Source organism: Coenobita brevimanus, chromosome 50, assembly GCF_032717465.1.
Source record: "Coenobita brevimanus isolate Jiangsu-jjx chromosome 50, ASM3271746v2, whole genome shotgun sequence".
NCBI lineage: Eukaryota > Metazoa > Arthropoda > Malacostraca > Decapoda > Coenobitidae > Coenobita > Coenobita brevimanus.
The window spans coordinates 50,566,290-50,589,123 of NC_137003.1; the positions used below are offsets into that span (position 1 = coordinate 50,566,290).

Below are 22,834 nucleotides of genomic sequence, written 5' to 3' on the forward strand. Positions count from 1 at the left end.
TAGCAATCAAACTTAATGATCAGGTGGTTTGTATTGCACGTCCAGCCTTATCTCTTTCAGTCGGGTGACTTTTTTTTTTTTTTTCATGCCATCTTCAGACGATTTCATTCAGCGTCAGAAAGATGATCAGTACTGAGGGGGTTAATGAAGGCTTACCTATCTCCTCTAGTTCGATAAGTTTATCCTAAGTTGGATTAATACATCTGAAGATAGCATCCATCCATCATCCAATCCTACATTGCCCCATGAGGAGCGCAGGAGCCCGGGGCTAGGCAGTTGGTCCCGACATTCTAGATGAGAGTGACAGACAGTAAATAATATATATATTAGTAATTTGCAATAACAAAATTAAGAAAAGACGTCCTCTGGCTGAAGGGGCCAAGTAAGGGGAGCAACCCAACTGCAGATGATAGGGGAAAAATTTAAACCTCTTGGGCACGAGAGGACCTTTGTTATGCGGAATAGAATTATCCGGCGGTAATCAGATAACCAAGAAGAAGGGGTTGCCGGAGGAAGTTTTTGCCCTTCTTTGTTCCCATATCTAATTAGTTCCCTCTAAAGTAAGGATGAAGGTGAACTGATCAGCATACATCCCTGCACAATACATTTTACCCCTTGAACCAGAGGAAGTCATTTAAATTCTATTCATGATATCTCCACACAGTTTTATTCAGCTCAGGAGAGACTTTTCTAACAGGAAGTGTTAGACACAGGCCTTGTTAATGTATTCATTGCAAGAATTTTCCAAGGTAGTGAATAGAATGGTTTCAAGGTACCAAAGAACATATTGAAAAACACGTGATCATACGCAAGGCGTCAAATAGAACGAAGTAAGCTTCAAATTTTCTAGGTATACTGTAGATTAAGACTATCAACGTACACACAACCCTGAAAAATTCCCACAGAATCTGCTGTGATGAAAGCAATCCATAGGCATGGAATAGAACCATTTACTTATAATATAATTATACAGTGACGTCTTTTATATTTTACTTTTGCTGTCGATGGCTGCTTAATTGCCGCCAGCTTAGAGAGCCTTCTGGAAATGAATGGGTTAGATATAGCCCTTCTCCTAAGCTGATTATAATGTGCAATGGTGGCGAGCATTAAAAATATGATACATCATTGCACTAAATGGGATAAGGAAATAGAAATATTGGTACCGTAAATCTACACACACACACACACACACACACACACACACACTCGCTGGTGCAGTGGTAAGGCTCTCTCTTGCCAACTGGTGGACGGGAGTTCGCGCCTCGCTCAGGTTGCGAAAAGTTTCACTGACGAAGTGGGTGGTTACTGTCCCCCTTGAGCAAAGGGGACGGGTGTGTGCGTGTGTGAAGGTCACAGCCTTGCCCTTAGATCGGACTATATGAGCTCTCAGCTCCCTTCCGGGAGGGTAAAAGCTAACGATCACGACCATCAAAGTGATCCTGACCGACCCGGTGAATTACACACACACACACACACATATATATATATATATATATATATATATATATATATATATATATATATATATATAAAGTGGAGCGTCTGTGGTACAGTGGCAAAGCGTGCGATTTCATACATGGGAGAACCAGCGTTTGAGCCCCGCCAGGGTAGGAATCTTTGGGAGTGTTCTTCCGGCCACGTATTGTTTTGGCGGACATAAGGGGAACTGTGGCTGAACCAGTGTCGCGTACTCTAAAATATGCTTGCACCCAATCGGCTTGCGCGGGCCGATTACACTTGGTTCACAGACTACACATATCCAAAGCCACGTCAACACTGCAGTCACACTTAAAAGCACTTCTCACCCTACATATAATCTCTAATAGACAGCCTAAGGCACTTGGTAGATGTGCATAGGCTGTAACGTCCCCATCTCGGTCGGGATAGGCCGGTCCTGCAGTGGACACTCAATGGCTGATTATATATATATATATATATATATATATATATATATATATATATATATATATATATATATATATATATATATATATATATATATATATATGTATATATATATAATCACCAGAGTTAAAAACTAGAAATAGTTTATGATGTAAAATTTTTGGAAAATACATTACAGGTGAATAGCCTGGGCAAAGGATTGCCAACTTAGAAATGAAATGAGAGGAGGAGGAGGAGGAGGAGGAGGAGGAGGAGGAGGAGGAGGAGGAGGAGGTGGTGGTGGTGGTAGAAAAACAATGAAACTGAGAGATACGATTAAGATTCTTCTTATGGGATCGCACGGAACTGGCTAACAGCCAAAGTGGAGAAAGTTGGGAAAGGCTTTCGTCATGCAAAGGGTTGCCTAATATAATGAAGATGATGATATGATGATGTTAATGATGCAGATGATGGAGAAAGTTGTGAGAAGCCATTGCCTCATAATAATATTTTCCTAAGGATATAAAAATTTCTTAACTAGATATGTCAAACAGCAAAGACGAAGTAGCATGATGTTTATTACCCACTCTTAGTACAGTAAATAATGTAATAAGGTCAGGTAAGGTTGGGTATTGAGTAGTGATGTGTACACCAACAACGTCCTAGCATTGCTTGATGTCACCTTCACGGAAGGTCACAATCAACGTGGGGCACACTGCATCATTCAACACATAATACAAACTACGTGTATCTTCACAGTAATGGCTAGGCGGTAAGGGCTTTCAGTGACTTCACATTCTTTTAGAATTTCCCTTCTCACATTTGTCAGTTTTAGGCCTAAAAGTCTTCCTTGGTAGTGTACATTCAGCCAAAAACCATCTTCATCCTCGCTGTCCTACATCGTATGTACTGTACCGCTGGACGAAACGCTTGGACTCATTGCCTGTCCAGACACAGTAACCATTGTACTTTTTCGTTTTATCGTCGCTCATTAAGTAAAACTCTATGGCATCCACGTAAGTTCTTAGAAATTAATTTCCAGACATGCTGAAACACTTGGGAAACATGTCTCAGGTCTAGTTGTCATCATCCTTGTTGAACGTTAATTTTTTGTTGACGTTCACAGAGTATGCCTACTGAAGCGAAAGATGCCCGGTTCATAACAAGGATTGTCAATTACACGAATTAATGACGTGATCCACTTCAAGGGCTGCTTGTGCGGCTCACTTTTATGGATGGACAGTTATACTGACAACAAAATAGTATGTGGTCCACTCGAAGGATGGTCACTAATACGGTCCACTTTCATGGTCCACTTGAAGGATGGTTAATTATACGGCCCATGGAGAGTCACTTATAGAGTTCACACAAAGGATGGCCACTTATACGGTTCATTCATTTATATACCTAAGTAGTTCGTCACTGTTCTCGAGGACCAACACAGAAACATGGCGAGAGATGAAGAGTGCAGCGGCTTACACGAACTCACTAGACTAGTTTTCTTCAGTAATGATTAAGGTCTTTCGAGGTCCATAACATCTTTGGTGTCTGTGTGTTACTGCAGAAAAACTCCTTGAACATTTTGCAGAGAAATCTTTCTTTGCACTTGGTCAAAAAATGGCGTTACATGGAATACTTTGTGCTGAAGTGATTAAGTTCTTTGAAGGCACGGCATCCGTGGTATGTTTCCGTGCGTGTTATTACGGAAGTTTTACTACTTGCTTTAAGAAAATATTTTCCTTGCAGTAGGTCGCATATTCTCACAACAAGGACTACTTTCCTTCTGCAATGATAAAATATTCTCTGGAGGTTCATAGCATTCCTGGTGTGTATGACTGCAGAACACCTACTAAGTGTTCCGTTGCAACTTTATTGTTTCATGTACAGCAACTCGCGTCGCGTCTCTGTGCAATCTACTCGTATGTTGTGCAAGTATTACCATGTCCTAGATTATATTTCCTTCTCTTGGCTACTAATCGAGTCCATAATAACCAAGGGAAGGTGATTTACACTTCTCTATGACACTGATCTACTGAATGCTTTGAAGGCGGTAGAAGTTAGCACGTTGTTCAGGTTAACCACTTCAGCCTGAGAACGTCTTTTGTAGCTTGTTCTAGCTCTTCCATACGATTTCACTCAGCTTACAAAATCCATCTGGTAGTGGAGGGATTTAAAGATTTTATCTTACCCCTCCAATTCGAAGTCTCTCGTTCGCTGAATAAAATCGTCCGCAGACAGCAAGGATAAGATATGAAGTATGTCCTCGGATTAAGGTGTTAATATGTGGTTATTCAGCTGTGTACCGTTCCAGGCAAGAGGTTCACTACTGATAGATGACTCATGTTTGCCGGAGCCATCTGCAGCCAGATGGCCAACATCCTGAATAAGTTGTGATCAGGCCTGAGATTCGAAAAATAACTTACTGTAAATTTCCTCTAGCAACACAACTCTACTTTGCTTTAGCAGGAAGAACAGGAGGCATGGAAAGAAATTGCATCCTTCCCTCCTAGACTTAATGCCTTTACACTCCGGTTTTGATGGACTACGGCGCAGCTCCTGTTTAAAGGACTTCTGTTGGAGTCTGTAGCACTTTGAGATTGAATTGACGTTCCTGACTTCTCTTCTCCCCTTATACTCTGTGTCTATGTTTCGATGGGGAATTAATCATAAGTTTGTTTGTGAATCTACGACCAGGGGTGACCACAAAAATTATCCAGTGGATAAGACTGGGAGTCCGGCGTGACATGAGTAGTTGCAAGAAAGATTGGTCGATTTGTTGAAGTTGAAGTAGAGTGAGGGGAAGCCACTCAATGTTCACTTGGAATTCGCCCTGCCAAACTGGAAATACAGTGTGTGAGTCTGGTGTGACAGGCTAGTCTCGGGGGTCATTCTTAGGTCCGTATTGTCCACAGCTTAGGAGACTTTCTAGCACCTCTTCCTTACCGGTTTATGCCATGACACATTATTATTCATGTTACATTTATGCAAATTCTGTCCATATTTACAAGTATACAATAAACACCTACAAGAGAATATTAATGTGTAATGTGGAAAATAAATAACTAAAGAAGAGGTGTTAGAAGGCCTTCCACTATATGCTCACAGGATACGACCCTTAAGCCCTTCATATGATGAAATATTTTTGTCTTAATCACGTCACCACCAAGCAACTGGAGTCAGTTTAAGGATGATTTTTTGTCGTGAAGGGACTGGTGAAGATTATATCTAACTCCCCCACTTCAAAAAACTATCCTTAGCTGAGTAAAATTGCTTGTAAGGAGCAAGAATAAAAATAGAAATTGTTTTACTACTGATAGGCTTAACACTTGAGAATTTAGTTCAAGGTTTAAGGGGTCGCTAGAAATCTCTCGTTGTCACAGGAATAGCTCGAGTCACTTGGTGCTGAAAAAAAAAAAAAGTCTGGGCGTTTACCAAAGGATGCAGGAGACCCTCTGGCAGTTGTTAATGTTGCAGAAGATACTGAGAAGTCTCTTGATAGTGGCTCAGAATACGTGAGATGCTAGGATATAACTCGGTGATCTTGGCTCGAGAATTTGTAAGATGCTGTAGATCACTGTGACTGACAATGTGCAAAATACTTGGACGTCACTAGATGGTGGTTGAGAATTAGGTCCCTCGAAGTTGGCAGAGAATAAGTAAGACACTGGGAGGTAACAGGATCATGTTGGCTTGAAAAGAAGTATGACAGTCGGATATTACTTGGTGTCGGTTGAGAACACGTGATGTTACTGCAGTACAGGAGACGTGAACGGTGGTGAGGTCACTCTGCGTCTCGGGTGAAGCGGTAGAAACAGGGCTGAGGGTCACCGTCGGACGATACCTCCTCCTCGTACGGCTTCACATTCTGACGTTGTAGTTCCAGCCGCACCTTAAAGGAAATGATAATATACTACATGGGAAGGAAACACGGTACAGATATTAATACAGACTGAAACGCAGACCAGAATTAATGTAGTCAGTCCCCTCTTCTGATGTTATAGCTCCAGTCGAATCTCAGGGGAGGAAAGAGACAGATTTTATATGGAGTGTTTAAACCCTTTCCTTCTCGTATGATGCCTCAATCTGCCGTTAAAGGGAAAAACGAGATAGTGAATGAAAAACATGACAAACATTCCTAGAAACCGAAACACGAGACGTAATATGGAAATTTAATTCTGTGAGTTGAAGATAATTGCTTCTATGAGCTGAAGATGGGTAACATATACTGCTTAATATGACGACTGTTTAAACCAACTCTGCTTAATATGGAGCCTGTTTAAATCAACTCCTCCTCCTCCTCCTTCTCCTCCCCTTCCTCCTCCTCGTCCCGTCTTAACATTCTGCTGCTGTACCTCCAGTCAGATCAGAGGGGAGAAGAGGAGGTAGTGAGTGAAACAGAGGACAGCATTACAACTGCTAAAATTAGAGAATGTATTACCTTCCCCTCCACGTTGTGTCTGCTATCGAAAAAGACGAGATGCTGGGCGAAAAGGATAGAACTGATATAAACTAAAATATGAGACAATTTATTTAGAGCCAATCTTCCTCCTCCTCCTCACCACCACCACCATCATCATCGTCATCGTCATCGTCATCGTCATCATCATCATAATCATCATCATTTTAACCCCGTTTCCCATTTACATAAGGTATAAACACACACACACACACACACACACACACACACACACACACACACACACACACACACACACACACTCTCTCTCTCTCTCTCTCCCTCACACCTTCCTCTGTCACACACACACACACACACACACACACACACACACACACACACACACACACACACACACAATTTCTCTTCCCCGCCATGACATCAACCAGGCCAAGAAACGAGACGAACACAATAACTAGACAACTTTCTCTCTCTCTCTCGCTCTCTCTCTCTCTAGTATCTATCCTATCTCTGTTTATTACTATTATCTATCTATCAGTCTATCTATCTCAGGTCTCCTCTATCTGCCTATTTATCACCCTGTTTGTTCCCGTCTTTGTCTCTGTCTGTTTGTTTGTCCGTGTATCTGTCTGTCTATTTGTCTGCCTGTCTGTATCTCTCTCTCTCTCTCTCTCTCTCTCTCTCTCTCTCTCTCTCTCTCGCCGTGCAATAACCAGACAGCTGGGTTTATTGCACTTCCTCGCCCGCGACTTAAGAACAATTAAGTCTCAATTAACTCACAATCCCGGCACGAGGACCGCCTGAGGAGGGGCAGGAGGCAGGAAGGAGGAAAGAAGGAGGGAGGAAAGAAGGAGGGAGGAAAGAAGGAGGGAGGAAAGAAGGAGGGAGTCAGGAAGGAGGAAAGAAGGAGGGAGGCATGGGGAGGTAGGAAGGAGGAAAGAAGGAGGGAGGCATGGGGAGGTAGGAAGGAGGAAAGAAGGAGGGAGGCAGGGGGGAGGTAGGAAGGAGGCAGGAAGAAGGAAAGAAGGACGGAAGTAGGAAGGGAGCAGGAAGGAGGAAAGAAGGAGGGAAGCAGGAGGGAGAGAGACTGGAAGAAGGATCGAGGCGTGGAAGAGGCAGGTACGACATTGGCACGAGGACTGGCTGAGGAGAGGCGGCAGGCAGGCAGGAGGAAAGAAGGCGGTAAGTAGGAGGCAGGAAGGAAGGAGAGAAGGTGGGAGACAGGAGGAGCAGACTGGAGGTAGGCAGGAGATAGGTAGGATGCGGACAGGAAATAGCAAGAAGTAAGTGGGTAAGTGGTTGGAGGCAGGAGGTAGGTAGGCAGGAGGCAGATAGGAAGGAAGTAGGTAGGCAGGATGGAGGTAAGCACGAGGTAGACAAGGTAAGCAGGTGAGTGATGCTGAGTGTTAAGAGGACAGGTAGAAAGCAGGTCGTTAGAAGGTAGGTATGAGAGGGAGAAAGTAGACAGGAGAAGACAGAAGTAGGAAGAAAGTCGACAGGAGAGGCAGGAGGCAGATAGAAGAGGATGATCACAGAGACTGAGCAGTAAGGATGTAGAAGGAGAGGCAAGAGGTAATAAGCTCGAGGTAGGAGTGAGAGGCAAGAGGTAAGATGAAGTTAGGGAGGAGAGATAGGAGGAAGGCGGGAGAGGCAAGAGGTAAATTAGAGGTAGGCAGGAGAGGTAGGAGGGAGAAGGGAGAGGGAGGATGTAGGAAGGAGATAGTCAGGAGAAGCAGGAGACAGACAAGAGAGGCAGGAGGTAGGTAGAAGAGGCGGGAGGTAGGTAGAAGAGGCAGGACGTAGGTAGAAGAGGCCGGAGGTGGGTAGAAGAGACAAGAGGTAGGTAGATGAGGCAGAAGGTAGGCAGGAGAGACAGGAGATAAGCAGAAAAGGTAGTAGGTAACAAGAGGTAGAAAGGGAGACAGGAGGTGGGAAGGAGATATCAGGAGAGGTAGGCTGGAGTCAGGATGGAGAGGCAGGAGGTAGGAAGCAGGGTAGGGAGAGGGCAGGAGAGGTATGGGTAGTGTAGGCAGAAGGTAAGAGAGGTTGGAGGTAGGTTAGGCAGGAGGCAAGGAAGTCAGGAGAGAGAGAAGTGGGCGAGGTCAGAGACACAAGAGGAAGGTGAGAGACACTTCAAGATGCTGAGACTCAAGAAGGGAAAAACGACAGCAGTTACATTTATCGCAGCACTGTGAGGTGGTTATTAGCACTCTCAGGCTCCTAAGTCTCACTCTCAGCTTAATAATATTGTTTGGCGTCACTGGAATGAAATGCTAGAGTTGTTCCGTCCATGAGAAGGTTAACGGTGACAATATTGACACTTCCTAGCGCCTATGATTCACTCTGAGGTGAAAAAAAGTCTGGTGTACGCTGAAATTAAATACATGAGAAGACACAACCACGAGAGAGTTACGAACACAGGTTTGGATTTTGTTGATTTTTGGCCATCAGACATATTGGATGCCTCAGATGTTTTGCACATACCATTGTTATATACGGTACCCTGGCAACGTCAGAGCAGGACGGTTATACAAACATCCCTTAAATGCCTCCCTATCCCTCGACAGGAGGATGGGGGACTATAGGAAAAGGGTAACTTCATTCTGTAGTCCACCGGGCTCGTGCCTTGTTAAGCATAAGGAACACCACCACCACCACCACCACCACCACAGTGATCACACCATTAAGAACAACAACAACAACAAAATAGTACTGGTTTTGAAAGTATATGTTTTTAAAAATGTCACAGATATGCCGAAGGACGCGATTATAACAGCCATATTACTGGAACTGGGTACGCCAGGGTTAGGCAAGTCCCTAATTTATTAAAGACAGTTTTAAAACACCTGTGAAAACAAGATAGGGTTGGCCTGAATTCCACTTTCAGTTATGCATTTAGCAACGAAACACAAAAGATGCATTACCTTTAGCTGCTCGCATGTACTGTAGTTTCAAAAATGACATCAAGGGCTGCAGTTTTGTCTTCCCTTTGGCATCTCAGGTTCGGCAATACTTGCTACGTATTGGTGGAATTATAACCACATATTAATGTTTACATAGAAAATTTCTACAATCAGCAGAACTTCAATATTTAGATAGGCGTAATTCTTACATCTGAACAATATACAATGTTGTGAAATTCACAGCCGTAATGTAGTCAGAGTAGGAAACTTATTTTTTCTCTCAGACATTAGTCTGCACATTATGCCTAACTTTCCTCTTGCAGATTTTCTGTATCTTTTAAACGAGATATGATGACAGATAAGAGGTCAGTAACTTCTGCAAGAGGGCGCAGATTCATTTTTTTACCTATACTTCAAACTGACATTTTCCAGACTGGGAGTAGGTTTGTACTGAAAAGATAAGTGAAGGGTATATCTGACACCTCCTGCTTGAAAAATGTCGCCAAAGCTGAATATGACAGTTTTGCAGTGTCAAGATATATATATATATATATATATATATATATATATATATATATATATATATATATATATATATATATATATATATATATATTTACTTATTTATTTATATATAAAGCTTTAACATGTGTATCTTTTCATGACGAATCTAAATGTGTACATTACAGCCGGTAAAGTGGCCCTCCTGATGGACAAGGTCAAAAGTAATCGGAAATAATCAAGTCAGCTTGGTGGAGACATGGTAACAAAATACCAGACAGGCTTTTATTCCTACAACGTTATCATTATTGGCTACAATGGGTCGGATGGGTGGACGGATTGGTGGGGAGGGCAGGACGGGTGGAGTGAGTGAACAGGGTTTAATTGATGGGTGGGTGTGGAGGGGTAGGGCGGGCGGGAGAGTGGATGTGGCGGCAAAGTGGGCGGGCAGGGTTGGATGGGTGTGGTGAGGCAGCGTGGGTAGGTGAATGGGTGGGGAGGGAGGGAATGTGGGTGAGTTGGTGGACACGGTGGGTGGGAAGGTGGGTGTGTGGATTGGTAGGGTAGGTGGGTGGGTGGGTGAACATGGTTGGTGGGAAAGGGTAAGTGGGTGGTTGGGCAGTGGGAATCTAAGTCCATGATTGGAATAGGTCCATGGTTAATACATCCCTGGGGAAATGGGCTAAAGGAGGAAAGCAGGTCAGTGGGTAAAATGGAACCCCGAGGGGTTGTCACACAGCGGGAGTGGCTATCCAGGGTCCCAGACAATGGAACATTATGGGGTTCTACAAAGGCATCACTATAGTAGCCGCAGCGAGAAATGAACGCTGTGGTGGGGCAGCCGGTCATCCGGGGATTCCCCCACTGTAGCCATATCCTCATGTCACCGACCATAGAGGTAGGATGTCACCGACCATCGGCCACCGCTGCAGCCCCGCTCCATGATCCTTACCCTGTGTCTCTGGCTTTCTCTTTCTCTCTCGGTTTCTATATAAACTGCTGTATTTCCGAAACTAATTATGAAATTATTATGACTTTTGTTCCACACCACCTTTGAGGTAAAAATCAAGGAGAGTTTTCTGTATAAAGGTTTCCCCCCCCTTGTCTGAGGGCAGGTCAGTTCTGGCTAGTGTATAATTATAGGTCAGGCGGAGGTATCGGCAAGGCCGCACTCCCCCGTTCATATGCCACATTTAGGAGGGGGGGGAAACCTTTATACAGAAAACTCTCCTTGATTTTTACCTCAAAGGTGGTGTGGAACAAAAGTCATAATAATTTCATAATTAGTTTCGGAAATACAGCAGTTTATATAGAAACCGAGAGAGAAAGAGAAAGCCAGAGACACAGGGTAAGGATCATGGAGCGGGGCTGCAGCGGTGGCCGATGGTCGGTGACATGTAAATATGGCTACAGTGGGGGAATCCCAGGTCATCCCGGCTGCCCCACCACAGCGTTCATTTCTCGCTGCGGCTACTATAGGTTCCTCTGTTATTAAATCATGAAATACGCCTTCGTAGTGAAAGACTTACGCTGTAAGAGGAAAAATAAATCGTAGATGACATTGTATTGCAATATCAGCCAAGCCAACGAGAATACGTTGCCAAGACCAATTAAAGTGCTGCGCGAGACAAGCTTTTAGAACCTTGTCCTGTACGTCTCGCCTTACATTACGCGGAATTAATTAAGTTTAAATCCTCTCCTGCTATAGAGCTGAAGGGTGCGGCAGAGCTTACACGACAAAGTACGTCGTTAAGTTTTACAGTTATCTAACACTCCCAGGCTCCATTGAAGCACTCAGCTGAATAAAATACAATTTGGGAATGCTGAAACAGGATACAATGGTTTTTCCCGCCAGACAATGGTTAAATAAATGCAAATTTTCAACTGTTACAGAGCTGAATGGTTCTGCTAAACTTACACAACAAAGTTATACAGTCTGGCACTCACTCAATATTTTCAGCCAGACTACACAACTATATTTATATGTACACACACACACACACACACACACACACACACACACACACACACATATCTATCTATCCATCTATCTATCTATCTATATATTCTTGCTACCTTCAGACAGTTCTAAGATATAGTTCATTAGATAATCGTACGAGATACTGCACATTCAAAATGAGGCAATGCTATAAAAGAAAAGAAATACACGGTGTGGTAAATGTTTAGATGAAGCTAAATACAGAAAGGCAAAAGTTCGGAAAACGCGACATCATAGTAAAAAAAAGTTTAGACAAATCCTTAGAAGACACAAAATAATAAAACATAAGTTTAAAACACACAGAACAATGAATAATACATGATGAATTTTAGGAAACACGAAATACTGTATAAGACAAATGTTTGACAGACACGAAATACACACTCAGACAAAACTTTAAATGGCACGGCATGAAGCATGAGACAGAAGTTCATAAGACAAAATACAGGGCGAAAATTTGGTCATCTGCTCTGCCAGACTAAACTCAATGTATGATTTAGTGAATGGGCTGAAAACATTAACAACATGAAATACAGAATGAGACAAAAGTTTATAAAATGCGAAACAGACAATGAATCAGATAAAAACTAAAAATGATCAAAACATAAAATCAGAATATACCAAGTGTGGCAAGAGTTTAGCCACTTGTTCTGCCAACTTAAACAATCTCAGTATAAAATTTCAGACGATGCTAAAAACAGAATGAGACAAAAGCACAGCAGACAGGATATACGGAATAAAGCAAAAGTTCCGAAGACACAAAATGCAGAATAAATGATGAAATACAAGATGAGAGAAGAGTTGAACAGACGCAAAATAAAAGGCGAGACAAATAAAAAAAATAACCGATACGAAATACAGTGTGAGAAAACAAAGCACACACACACACACACACACACACACACACACACACACACACACACACACACACACACACACACACACGCACGCACGCGCGCGCGCGCGAATTACTGGGGAAGGCAAAAGTTGAGTCACCTGTTCCGCCTGTCGCATGACCCTCAAGAGATTCTCCCCTGCCAGCTTCCTCAGGTCGGATAGGGTCCAGGTGGGGTCAGCCAGCAGCTCGGCGAAGAGGGTTGGGTAAGTTGACACGTCCTCTAGGCCCTGGGGCAGCCTGGGGAGAAGGGGGTGGGGTATTAGAAGTCGTAGGGTCACTGTCTCGTCTGCTTAGAAGGTTTTGTAGCATGTTCTCCTTAGCGATTCATTTTGCATACTACACCTTACCGTTCTCTTGTGTGTTATGTCATTTGAAGTCGTTATTGGCTGCAAAAATAAGTAACATATTCAGCGATCCATTTTACATACTAATCTTAATGCTGTCTTTCACGTTATTAGCGTCTTTTAATAACTGATAGTGCCTGCAGAAATAAAATAACCTACATCCATAGCAGATCATTTTACATATTACACCTTACTAATATCTTATCGGCATTTCGTTTTACATACTACAAATTGTAAATCTCTTGTATCTTATTTATATTTTTTATGTCATCTACACTGCCAGCAAGTTACAAAATGATCCTAAATGCAGAATTACATTTTGAAGTTTTGAGAGCACAAAAAATTAAGCAGTGGTTTCAGGTGCGGAATTCTAAAAATCAGAAGTTCCACATTCGCAACCCAAGCATTCAGAAATTCCATGTTACTGGCTTCAAAACCCATAACCTGTAAATTTACACTTACAGAATTAAGGACTTCCAAACCAAAGTTGTGAAGTTCAGAAGTCGGAACTTGTAAGTTAGAACTTCAAAATTCACATTTCCTGAACTCACAACTCCCAGCCAACACAACATGATTATTCAGACATAAAAGCAGGGGAAATCCTATACAATGTACGTGAGGGTTACAAATAAAATAAGTGAAAATGAATCATTAACGCAAAATTATGTGATATAAATAGATAATTATGCATGGAACAGAAGAGAGTGGAATATATTATGGAAATTCAGGTATGGACAATGGAAAGAAATCATACAGTATCGAAGACACTTGTAAAAAAAAAAAGATGTGTAATATATATATATAACGAATCATATATCTGAAGTTACCCCACCATCAAAGTAGAATGAAACTGAATAAACATTAAATGAAGTTACATAATTGAAGGAGACACTGAAGATCATTATAATCAGACTGATAAGAGACGAAAATGATGCATACAAATTAAAGACGGTCTAGCACACATCTACTAAATTGAACCAAAACACAAAGCATATACATCCTGTAAATACACTGCACTGAATTAGACAGAGTTCCAATTTTTACCAAGTCCCATTCTTTCCGACCCACAATAGTTTTGATCCCCAGTTGTATTGTCGGGTGAAAAAAGGCCAATGGAGAAAAAAGCTTTTGCAAGCGTCTTGCCAGCCTGAAAATCTACGGGCTGAATTGAAGTGGGACTTCGTCAATAGAGGCAGTCAAAACCCACTTGTTTATTCCATCGAAGTCAGCTCCGATGCCCACGTGGTCCACCCCTGCCACCTTCCTCACGTGGTTGATGTGTTCTGGGGAGAAGCACCTGCTTTTAGTTATAAAGAAAGCTTTTGGAGCCAAATATGTTTATGACCCTACATTAATCTATTCTCTCCCTTCCTCATATCTATCTGTCTATATATCTAAACATGTCGATAGATGTGGATAAAGGCGAGCAGAGCTCTGCCATTTAACTGTTAACTGTGGACACTGTATTTCTGAAATTTATACCAGTTAACGTTGAAGAGTTTTATTAGACTCTAGATCATAAAGAAATTCAATGGGATCCTACTGTTACTACTACTACTACTACTACTGTACTACTATCACCACCACCACCACCACCACCACCACCACTACTACTATGGCTATTTCTACTACTACTACTGCTACTACAACTACTACTACTATTACTTCTAGTACTGCTACTGCTGCTGAAGAATTTGATTAAACTTAGGAACATAGGAAATTCAAAAATATTCTATTACTGTTACTACTACTATAACCAGTAATATAATTATTTTAATAATAACGACACAGGAGAGTACAATACGGAAGAGGTAGATCCAGTACAAATATCTCAACATTCCATACTTGATTCGGTTGAAGACCTAAGCCGTCTGGTTCTCTAGACCTGGTGATGGGTTGAGAGCTTACCGATGACGTCATTGATGGTGCCACCCTCGCTGCAGGTTAGGAAGTAGTTGTAGAAGCTGATCATTACTACGCCACCGTTCACCGTCTGGGGGGGGCGGGAGGAGAGGAGAGAAGGCTTAGGTAAATGGCCAGTCGAGTGCATAATGATCATTTATTGCATACAGTCGGTTCTTACTTAGTCCCACTCCTCCCCTATGATGCAACTCGATGTTATATCCAGGTCCTCAATTCGGAAAAAAGGATAGGGAACAAAATGAACCCCTTCAGCCCGAAGATTCATTTTTCGTTACCCCCAGGCGCCATTATCGACTCATGGGAACCTCTTGTAGTAAAAGGGTTAATGAGAAGATATAGTTTCTCCAGCTCGGAAAATGTTCCTTGATCTGCTTATAACTGTCTGGGAGTAGCAAGAACAGGGAAATAATGGAACTATGACTGTGATAGGATTAATCTCTTTAATTCTTCACGATTCGACGACAGTTTTCTTCATCTTTCGCAATACACAATTGAATATGATTTATATTACCGAAGAGAAGGCAGTTGTTTACGGAAACTTCAGAGTAAAACTTTAGTCCATAGTCAGTTTTTACTGGCAGATGGACAGGTTATAAGAAAATAAGTTTCAGTTCCACCCGATTGAGACGAGCTATAATATATTATTCCAGTCAGTTAAGAAGCGATGAATATGCATTGTGCTTAAGGCCGATTATTAAAACTGACAGCGTAAGGTGTAAGGAAACCCATAACTGGTCACCTATGGATCGCCTGTAACTTTTAGATGTGTTCAGTCTACATTCCACATAACAGAAAGGAGTCAGCAATGGTACAAAAAGGCCAGACGTGTTTTATCACCATTGCATGCTTCATAAGTTACAGAAACATACTGGAGGCGTGTTCACACCTTCGCCCTATATGTTATAAGTACATGGTCGTCTGTCTTACTTATTCGAGAATTTCAGCTCAACACAATCCTGGGGCTCTTTCGGAAAGAGGTCACATGGACAGGCAGACAGATAAAGTGGGATAGCATACTTAGCTGTCACTGCACTCACCACGTTTCTAAGTATATCATCTGGGATGTTCCTGGGGTTCTTGCAGATGGCGTAGACGGAGGAGTGGCTGAAGATGACGGGTGCGCGGGACACCTTCAGGGCAGCCCTCATGGTGGCCTGGGACACGTGGGACAGGTCCACCAGCAGACCCAGGCGGTTCATCTCACGCACCACTGTCTGAGGGATAGACCAGTAGTGATGATGATGATGATGATGATACACTTGGGACAGGTTCACCACCAGCCCAGACGGTTCATTTCCCTCACCACTGTCTGAGGAGAAACCAAGGACAATGATGATGATGATGATGATAATAATGATGACTCTGGGACTGAGGGAAATGAACGAATATTTAGGAAGATAAGAGAAATTGTTAATATTAAGATAAAGGACCGCATACCACACACATTTTCTTGTCACGTGCTCAGCAAACGAGAACTTGTAACTGCTGATTCTGAACACCGGTCTGTCTTGTCGAGTAGACCCGACAATGAAAGATATGTAATAAATTCTGTGAGGCCATCCTACAGGTACAGTACAATACACACCGTGCATGGATCCAGCGCCCCTTATGGTAGACAGCATTTACCAGGCTCGAAGCAGGGGCCTTTCGTCGGCGACATGTATTGTATTATGAGGAAGTTTGGTTCCCGGGTGGATGCCGCAGACAAGCCACTCAGAATGCACAGCGTCACCATGTGTAGGCTCTTCGTCAGCGCCTAACCCAGTGTTAATCGTAAACCCATTTATTGCTAAGGATTCGCGCAAGACAAAATTAAGAATACAAAATAACATTGAATCCAGTACATTTATGATTCCTATATGTCTGGAATGTTAAGTGTGAGCATACTGAGTCTCCGTACCAGAGTTTATTATTTAGCTCTCATATTAAGCGTTAGTATCTAATATTACATGTACTGTACTGCACACGCACCACCAGCACAATATCAGTAATGTAGCACCGAACTGATAGTTAATGGATCATTGCCACTTTAGCTCTACCATTAGATAGTACTGAATTAAAGGGAGACAGCAAGGACATCGTTCAGTAGAAGACACCACAACACTTCACACATTTCACACCGTCAAACCTCACACTTCTCCACACACACACACACACACACACACACACACACGCACACACACACACACACACACACACACACACACACACACACACACACCTCTTATACCGCCATATGATACAGATATGTCACACTACCCACTCTCCACACATAAACCTCTCACTGCCAGCTCCACACGCCCACATCTCAAACATAAACCAGTATACAGCCATGCCGCACACTACCACATGCTCCCACTACCACACCACACACGCATCTCACACTGCCACACCATAAACATACTGTACACCCCACACTACTGCATCACACATTTACACTTCACACTGCTACATCTTACACACACACACACACACACACACACACACACACACACACACACACACACACACACACACACACACACACACACACACACACACACACACACACACACACACACACACACACACACTTCAACATCTCACTAACACACCTCACATACACCACACATTACCAACCCACACATGCACCTCACACTACTACGCCACCCAGCACCTCGCACACAAACCTCATACCACCACACTTCACTCTGACACCTTCCACACTACCATTCCTCCCGTCTCGTATTGCACGGAGGATAATTCAATGACGTGGAGAAAGGCCCCTGCCAATGCCCATTACTTCTGGGTTTCATTTTTTTTTTCACTTATTATTCTATACATCCCTTTTAGCTTTTCTGTCCAATGACTTTCTTTTTTAAATTCATTATTGATATTTTGAGTCAGTGATTTAAGCAACAAGATGGACTTTTCAAACGGCATGGGTTAGATGTGGCCTATAGTGTCTTTGTCTATAATAATGGACTCTACAAAACTGATATAGATCACACAGTAATAGGGAGAAAGAATACGATTTTATAAGACGTCCCATGCTTCAGTGAGTAATGAAGTGGATAACTGAGTGAGAATAATGTACTATGAGTAACAAAAACTGTCCGACAATGAACTTGGGGAAAATATAATATGAAACTCTTATATCGACTAAATATGTGAAAATAGAGCAGCTCAGAGATACATTGACTCCTCGAATGCGATTGCGTCTTTGTGTAGTTTGCTTTGCTAGCAGACGATTTTATTTAGCTGAGGAGAGCCACCTAATCGTGTAAGGTTTAAATTAAGGCTGTATCTAAGCCTTAATTTTCGAGAGGACTATACTATGCTGAATGAGCTCGTTTGAAGCGATCAAGAATAAGATAAAAATGTCGGCGGCATTTGACGCGAGAAAGAATAAGTTTTAAATGTCGGCTGCACTGGACTGAAGAGAGTGACACAGTATGACTACGAACTTATACAACACCCACACCATTTATTTATGTGAAATGAAAGCAAAAGAGAATTGATTAAAATTTATCCTTACCTACGCGATCATGGTCTTTTCAGTAAGCGTTACTGTTGTTCGTGTGTTTTCCTTAGGTAAATAATTCTGAACGGGGAATGCATTTCATGTTGCATAAGGATCGTTTTTATGTGCTGAGCGGGTAAAATATAACAGACACACACATAAATGGAAAGTTACAGGGGAATATTTTCAAATATTTCGTCCACTGTTTCAATATGTAAAAAGGGAAAAGTGAAAACAGCTTTCTGGTCGACTGCATAAAAATTGTTTGAAGAAAATGCCTGTTATTCCCTCCAGCTTTCTGCTTTGACATCGCTAAATGATGAACGATGCAGGAAGTGCTCAAAATTTTAGTTCTCTCAACACGATGACGTATTTATTTACCTAATACCTGCCATCACTAGACAGTTATATGCAACTTAGAAAGGACCTCCAACAATGAATGGGGTAGTGAAGGATTCTTGCTATGTACAGGCTTATTTTTCAACTTAGGGGAGACTTCGTATAGTGAAAGAGTTATTGAAAACTATATTTAACTTCTCCACTTCAACAGAGACTCACTTAAGCTGAGTAAAGAGTACCAAAGGTAGCAGGAATAAAGTAAAAACTACAGCCTCTAATGGAAGTAAGATTGAAAAACTGAAGACGAAGGCTAGTCGGGTTGATGGGGTTAAATGACTGAAGAAGGGGGAGCGGCAAGGGAAATTTACAAGCACAGAAAGATTTTTCATAATGTGTTCGAGTTTATGTTGTTCCTGTTGTTGCCCCAGGCTCATCTGAAAGGTAAACTTAGTGGACTGCTAGCTTAAGCTGCCCTTCTGTAGCCCACCATCCTCCTCTTGGGGGATCGGGAGGGATCTGAGGAACGTTTGTGTAGCAAAACAGTGGAGCTGCCCAGTTGTATCGGTGCCACCACATGAAAGCGCCCCTCTTAAGCAAGGGCGTTAGAGAAAAAATACAGAATGCAGCCATTACTCGGGTAATCTGCAGGTTGTGCTTCGTTGGAGGTGCGTGGGACTTTTCTGCTGTAAAATATCAAATAGTTTTGTGAAAACCGCTTAGCTGCCGCACACAAACTTTGTATTTTATTCCGATTAATGTCAGAGGATTTTGATTCTTGATATCAGAGAAAATGTCGGGAAAAATGATCGTGGTTAACGTTGTGACTTTTTAACTGAGACTTGTGAACTCTGTACTCTAATAATAGATACCACCAAGAAAAGAGCAACGCGCTCACAGGTGAGGTGCAGCTAAAAGAAAAGCATAAGAATGAGGTGTCATAGTCGGTCTGTTCTCACCTGATGGAATTAGAAAACTCTCAGAACTTGAATACTAAATCGTGGCTACATGAAAATAAATGAGCCCTGGTTATGAGCTAGGACTGATTCTCTTTGGTTACAAGTCAAACGAACCCTACAATCTGCCTGCGCGTGGCCATCAGCAGAGCTTAGAGGGGTTAGGACTTAGAAGTCTTTGTCAGGTTAGAATAAACTCTCCATAGTAAGCAAAGAGTTCATCGATTCGTTATCATATGAAAGACTTGTCACAGTGAAGTTATCATAAACTATTCACACTAACCCGAATGCCATCTTATTATTTTACTCTTGTTGCCGCCAGATAATCTTATTCAACATAAGGCAGGCCTCTCGCAATGATAGGGTAACAAACTATTTCTGGTAACCCATTCAGTACGGTGGAGTCTTTTATGATTCATTTTTGTTACTGCCAGACGATTTTATCCAGCTTTCGTGAGACCTTTCGTAGTGACGGATTCATTGTGCATCGAGATGCTAGGGAGCCTCCAGAGTCCACAAGAATACACGACCCTTGGACACTCCTTCCCCCAACCTCGACTTCCGATCAACAACCGTATCAAACCGAACCGAATCAGACAGAAATGAACGGATTCACTGCTACTTGAACCCAACCGAGACCGAAATGATCTGATCCTAACCAGAATGAACTGAAGTGAACTGTGCCATGTCGAACTGAACCAACCAAATCTGCCCTGACCCACCCAGAACCTACACGACCCACCCAAACTGAACTGACCTGGTCTGACCAGGTCAGGACTGTATAGAACTGAGACTAACTGAACCGAACCGAAAAGAGCCTCACCTTGCCGAAGAAGGTGAGTCCCCTAGGTGCATTGGGGTCCTCCTCGTCAGACTCCTTGGCCCGCGCACACTCCGCCCTGAAGTAAGAAGAAGACTTAGATTAACAACCGTATTTGTGCTGGTACTGGGGACTTCGTAGCACATCTTCCTTCACAGCGTATTATTCAGGCGAGTACTATGCCTTGGTATTCTCTTGTATGTTATTTATATCTGCTTAGCATCGACATAGGCCTATTTTGCATATGTAGCATGCGTTGGGATGTAAAGGTGTAACAAGCAAAGTACATCGTTTAGGATGAGGTGCTACGAATGCAGTTTTAGTGCCTATCAACTGCCCTCTGGGAACCTGGATGCTAGTCACAGGTCCGTACAGTGACTCAGAATTTCATCACTAAGGTGTTCTTTTTTATTTCATTCTTGTTACAGCCAGGTGACATTTTTTAGCTTTGGAAACGCCCCTGATACTGAAGGATTTACTGAGGCCATGTTTATCCTCTCCAGTTCAAAGGATCTCTCCAAAAATAAGTAAACTGTCTGGAGATAACAAGGTGCTGGAGACCTATGCAGGTAGTAGAGGATGCTGGTGTGGAGGTACTGGTGCAGGTGTAGGGACAACTGGTGTGAGGGTAGGGGCGCAAATGTGTGGATACTCATACTGGTACAGGTGTGAAGGTACTAGTGTGGGAGCTAGTGCAGGTGTATAGAAAAAGGTATAGGTGTGGATGGACAGGGATGGATACTCACCATGGCGTGCTGCAGGTGTGGGTGAGGGTGAGGTAACGCACACCCAGGTCTCTCAACGCACGCAGGACCCCCAGGGAGTTCTGGATGGCATGGCCGCCCTCAACGCCGATCAGACTGGCGATGCGACCCTCCTTGAATGCTGTCTCGACCTCTGGCGCCCACACGAAAATAATCCAGAGTTAGTTTACCAATATCACCTAGACTGCATTTCTTCTATACCTTTGTTACTTGTTATCTCATCCCTTTTCCCTACTCCACACCTCTCATTGATGACGTTTTGCCGTTTCTTTTTGCATCAACTGACCTAAAAATGGTATGTACTGTCAGCAAGGGTAGTTAAAAACCATATTCCTAGGTGTGTGTGTGGGGGGGGGGGGGCAGCAAAAAGGATTGTGATGAAACTTGGCGCGATGGTTGGAACAGGGTTGTAGATGAGTCAGTTTTAATTTGATGTCAATAGATATTTTCTGAAGAGGTGTTTTAAATTCTAAAAATTGTCCCTATCAGTGTTACAACAGACGTGCATGGAAAAAGTAGAAGGGCATTTCCGTGGAATTTCAAGCATCTTTAGAGAGAGAGAGAGAGAGAGAGAGAGAGAGAGAGAGAGAGAGAGAGAGAGTGTTCAAAGCAGGGCTGCCCAATAAATGACTGTGTTCTGTTGAGCAAATAAGTGCAATGGAAACTGGATTAAATGCGTACGTCAAACATTTACAAATCCGTCTGTTGTAAAGAAAAAAATAATCCCCAATGGTTCGTGGAGGTGTGTGTGTGTGTGTGTGTGTGTGTGTGTGTGTGTGTGTGTGTGTGTGTGTGTGTGTGTGTGTGTGTGTGTGTGTGTGTGTGTGTGTGTGTGTGTGTGTGTGTGTGTGTGTGTGTGTGTGTGTGTGTGTGTGTGCGCAAACGACCCTATAATACGCATTTAGTCATAATACTACCCATAGTCTAGTACTTTACTGGGGGTTGTGCCAGTATGAACATAAGAGAAAAAATGGAGAGAATGTACATTTCAGCCATGAAGGAAGTGTGGGTGAAGGAAGGTGATTAACTTGTTTCTCATACAGAAGATCCACTCAGTAGACTTCAAGTACCAGTATATAAAAGGTCGGATGGATACGTGTATAAGGTCAGGCGGTAATGATATAAAAAGGAATGTAAGAATTTCATACGACGAGCACTGAACAAATGCAACCGTGCTTTCCAGTTTCTCTTGTTAACCCCAAGAAAATCCACTCAGTCAACTCCAAATACGAGTATGTTTGCTTGCTAATGATTAAAAAAGGTTAAAAGGGAATATGCCTTAAGGATTTCGTAGTACACACCCTGAACAAATTCAAGCGGTCCCTCCCGTCCCTCTTGTTAACCCCTAATCCCTACACAACGAAAATGGTAAAAAGGGGGAGCGGGGCTAAAGGGTGTTGGCAGGTTACATCAGAACACCATTAGGGATATTCCAGAGCCTGTCAGTGGGGGGAGGGGAAGTGAAGGCAGGTGTCAGAGCTGGTACACACACACACACACACACACACACACAGCCAATATCCCTAATAGGTCAAACGCTGGGATAAATTCACAAGAGCGGAGTCACAATACCATGAAATATCGAAC

General features: G+C 42.7%; 1 protein-coding gene across 1 annotated transcript in view; it reads right to left on the reverse strand.

Moving 5' to 3' along the window:
* Positions 1-5,665: 5,665 nt before the first annotated feature.
* Positions 5,666-22,834, reverse strand: part of LOC145399792 (uncharacterized) — a 150,183-nt gene continuing 133,014 nt past the window's right edge. Inside the window, exons 14-20 of the mRNA XM_080272341.1 lie at positions 21,230-21,380; positions 20,487-20,562; positions 15,907-16,083; positions 14,855-14,939; positions 14,154-14,229; positions 12,701-12,839; positions 5,666-5,773 (exon numbers count right to left, since the gene is read on the reverse strand). Of these exons, the coding sequence (XP_080128467.1) occupies positions 5,666-5,773; positions 12,701-12,839; positions 14,154-14,229; positions 14,855-14,939; positions 15,907-16,083; positions 20,487-20,562; positions 21,230-21,380 (812 nt within the window). The remainder of the gene's footprint in view (positions 5,774-12,700; positions 12,840-14,153; positions 14,230-14,854; positions 14,940-15,906; positions 16,084-20,486; positions 20,563-21,229; positions 21,381-22,834) is intronic.